Source organism: Empidonax traillii, unplaced genomic scaffold, assembly GCF_003031625.1.
Source record: "Empidonax traillii isolate 1590-97213 ecotype Southwest subspecies unplaced genomic scaffold, ASM303162v1 scaffold228:size850385, whole genome shotgun sequence".
NCBI lineage: Eukaryota > Metazoa > Chordata > Aves > Passeriformes > Tyrannidae > Empidonax > Empidonax traillii.
Window position 1 is genome coordinate 610370 of NW_020955421.1, and position 3030 is coordinate 613399.

Below are 3030 nucleotides of genomic sequence, written 5' to 3' on the forward strand. Positions count from 1 at the left end.
TAGTTTTGTCATTTATCTGAAACCATGCAAAATAATGATTGACAGATATAGCAAATAATAGTGAAAGAAAGGAAGCACATCAAAGGAAGTTACTGCCAAAAGAATTATTAATATATGAGAAACCATTGTGATGCAAACAGCCCGGTACTAAAGGTATAAAATATCTACTGTATTTTTCTCTGCATGACACCTGTTTCTACAGTGTACGTTAGCAGTCAGTAGGGCTTAGTAAGTTTTTATAAAGCTCTTGAAACAAGCCTCCAGGACAAAAGCATTACACAATTTGCAGCACAGTAGTCAGAGAACTACATTGTCAGAGATGCTTGGTGTTTATTTGGCTTTTGAACCAGATGTGTCTGTGTCTCAGTGTACTTAGAAAAGCTTGAAGTTGTATTTCACAATGGAAAACAGTAGGCAATAGTTTACAGAATCACAGAATCAACTGGATTGGAAAAGACCTCTGATATCATTGAGTCCAATCTGTGACCCAGCACCACCTTGTTTACCAGACCATGCACCAAGTGCCACATCCAGTCTTTTCTTAAACACCTCTGGGGACGGTGACTCCACTGCTGCCCCAGGCAGCCAGTTCCAATGCCCAGTCAATCTGTAAAGAGCTTCTTCCTAACATTTATACTATGCCTTCCGCTTAGCAGACAAACGCACCATTGACCCGTGGTCTAACTGTAGAACCTGCGTTTTTTTCACTTGCAGTCCAATTTTGTTTTTATAACACCCCAAAGCTTCATGCGTTTACTGTCACTAGGATTTATCCTAGAAAAAGATTGTGCAGAATTTGGAGAAAACCGGAGAATTTGGATAAAAAATTAGAGAAAAAATGTATCCTCATTAGCGTATGCAAAAAAAAAAAAAAAAAAGAAAATTACTTGGCGTGTTTCTGTGTGAAGGTATTTCTGTCAACAAACCCTCCGCGGGGTGCGTGGGTCCGGACCCTGCCGGAACGCTCCGTGCGGCGCTTCCTGCGCTCACCCGGTCCCATAACGCGGCGTGCCGGCCCGTGCGCCTGCGCTCTGGGGCGCTCGGCGTGTCCCGACCCGAAGATGGCGGCGTTCTCAGGTACGTGGCGCGGGCCCTGAGGGGAGTTGGGACTGCGGGGGCTTCTCGCCTCTGCCCGCCGCCTCCTGGCCTTCCCGCGGCTCCCCGGGCACCCCTCCGTGCGGGCCCGCGGTTGCTGCGTGGCTGAACCTATAGGGCTGGAGGTCGAGAGGCCTGCGCGGGTGTAGGTGCCTCTGCCCTGCTCGTCGGGGTTGCGCAGGTTGCCGGGAGTGGTTATCGAAATGGGTTCGCAGGTTTTATTGCACATGTGGGTCTGGCAAAGGGACTGCTGAGAAGTCAGGCTGGTTCCTCAGTCTGACTGGTTTCAAGAACAGGAGGTTGGTTTATCGTGATTTTCTTGTCTATTGCAGGGGGTAATAATTGGGTTTTATAAGAGCCTCTCTGCTCGGTGATATAGTTAAGCAAATAATACATACAATATATCTTAATATATGTTATATAATAGAATATATTTCTGTTAGGTGATATAGTTTAGCAAATTATAAACTACATATATAGTGTATTGTAATAGTAAACTGTAGTCTTTTTGTTCTTTTTTTGTCAGTAGCTGGAAGTGTTGACAGATATCTTTTCGGCTATGTTGAGGTAAATAACACTGCTTGTTCCTTTTTTTCTTGTCTTACAGAAATGGGTGTTATGCCTGAGATAGCTCAAGCGGTGGAGGAGATGGACTGGCTGTAAGTAGGAGTGGCTTTGGGCCTGGAAAACTCTAATTTGCCTTCTAGCAATGTATAACATGCTCTTTAAGATACCTCTGCTGCCACATCAAAACAAAGTGGATATGTGTTTTCTTCTAACTGTCATTATATCTGATAAACTTCTCTTCATTGTGAAAGACTGAAGAACAAAAACTGTGACTGCAGTGGTAACATTTAAATTTGAACAAGCAAAGCATGACTGCTTATATTTCAGTTCTTTTGTTTGATAAAAGCCTCTCTGCTTGTGGTTTATTTATTATGGGTCACGGGATTACTGGATGAAACTGTCACATAATTGGTGCTAGTTCAGTAGATGTTTTCCAGACTGGTTTAATTTTGTCTTCTTCAGACTTAATGTGTGTGTGTCAGTCTTCTAAAAAAAGTCATTATTCCTGGTTTTGGTTACTTGTTTGACCAAGTTATTTCACCTCAGGTTTGGTTTTGAATTGTCATTGAGAATGTTACCAGTATGAATGAACTTAGTGTGTATTTGGGTTTTTTCTCATATGAAAACTGTTGATTAACTGTGATTGTCTGAAAATGCTGGTTGCATTTTGTTATCTTTGCTTTCTTTTCTGGTTTTGAACAAGAATCTTGTAAATGAGGGCTGTATAAGTGGCTTTAAAGAGAAAATCTTTTAAAGAAAGCAAGAAAAGGAATGTATAGTTAATCTGTTTCTTTATTGTTTAGCATAGTGATGTGGGATGTAGATCTCTTGTCAGGGTGCAACTGAATCCATTGCATGCCGTAAACAGTTCTGTCCAAGTACATCTCCTTTTCTCTCCTTGTAAAAGATTCTCCTTGTAAATGGAATCTTCTTCAGTTCCTTAGTTTCAAGTCAGGAGGAGTAAATGTTTACCTGCTATACCTTGTATGTGGTTTCTGTGAATTCCTATATAAGCAAAAGTCTCTTTTTCTACTCATAACATTGACTTGTGTTCATGTGTTCTTTACTCTAGTCTTCCTACGGATATCCAAGCAGAATCCATCCCACTGATTCTGGGAGGTGGTGATGTACTTATGGTATGTATTCAGGGTAGGCCTATTCATAGAAGTCCTATGTCTTTTAATGAGTGTCCCTGGTGGTGCAGTGGCTAAACCACAGCGTTGTCAACGCTGAGATCTGGGTTCGATTCCCGGTTAGGACACTCCCTGGGCAGATGGAGCTCGCTAGCCCTGTAAGGCAATCCATCTACGTCCTGAGGACCTCGCTGCCACCGTCCAAGCGTGCTTGGCCCCGGCAGATGAACCTCAG

The 3030-nt window shown here is 42.8% G+C and overlaps 1 protein-coding gene across 1 annotated transcript in view; it reads left to right on the forward strand.

Annotated features, from left to right (window-relative positions):
- Positions 1-993: 993 nt before the first annotated feature.
- The window catches only part of DDX1 (DEAD-box helicase 1), an 18559-nt gene continuing 16522 nt past the window's right edge, over positions 994-3030 (forward strand). Inside the window, exons 1-3 of the mRNA XM_027887998.1 lie at positions 994-1077; positions 1703-1754; positions 2735-2798. Coding sequence (XP_027743799.1) covers positions 1062-1077; positions 1703-1754; positions 2735-2798 — 132 coding nt within the window. The 5' untranslated portion in view covers positions 994-1061. The remainder of the gene's footprint in view (positions 1078-1702; positions 1755-2734; positions 2799-3030) is intronic.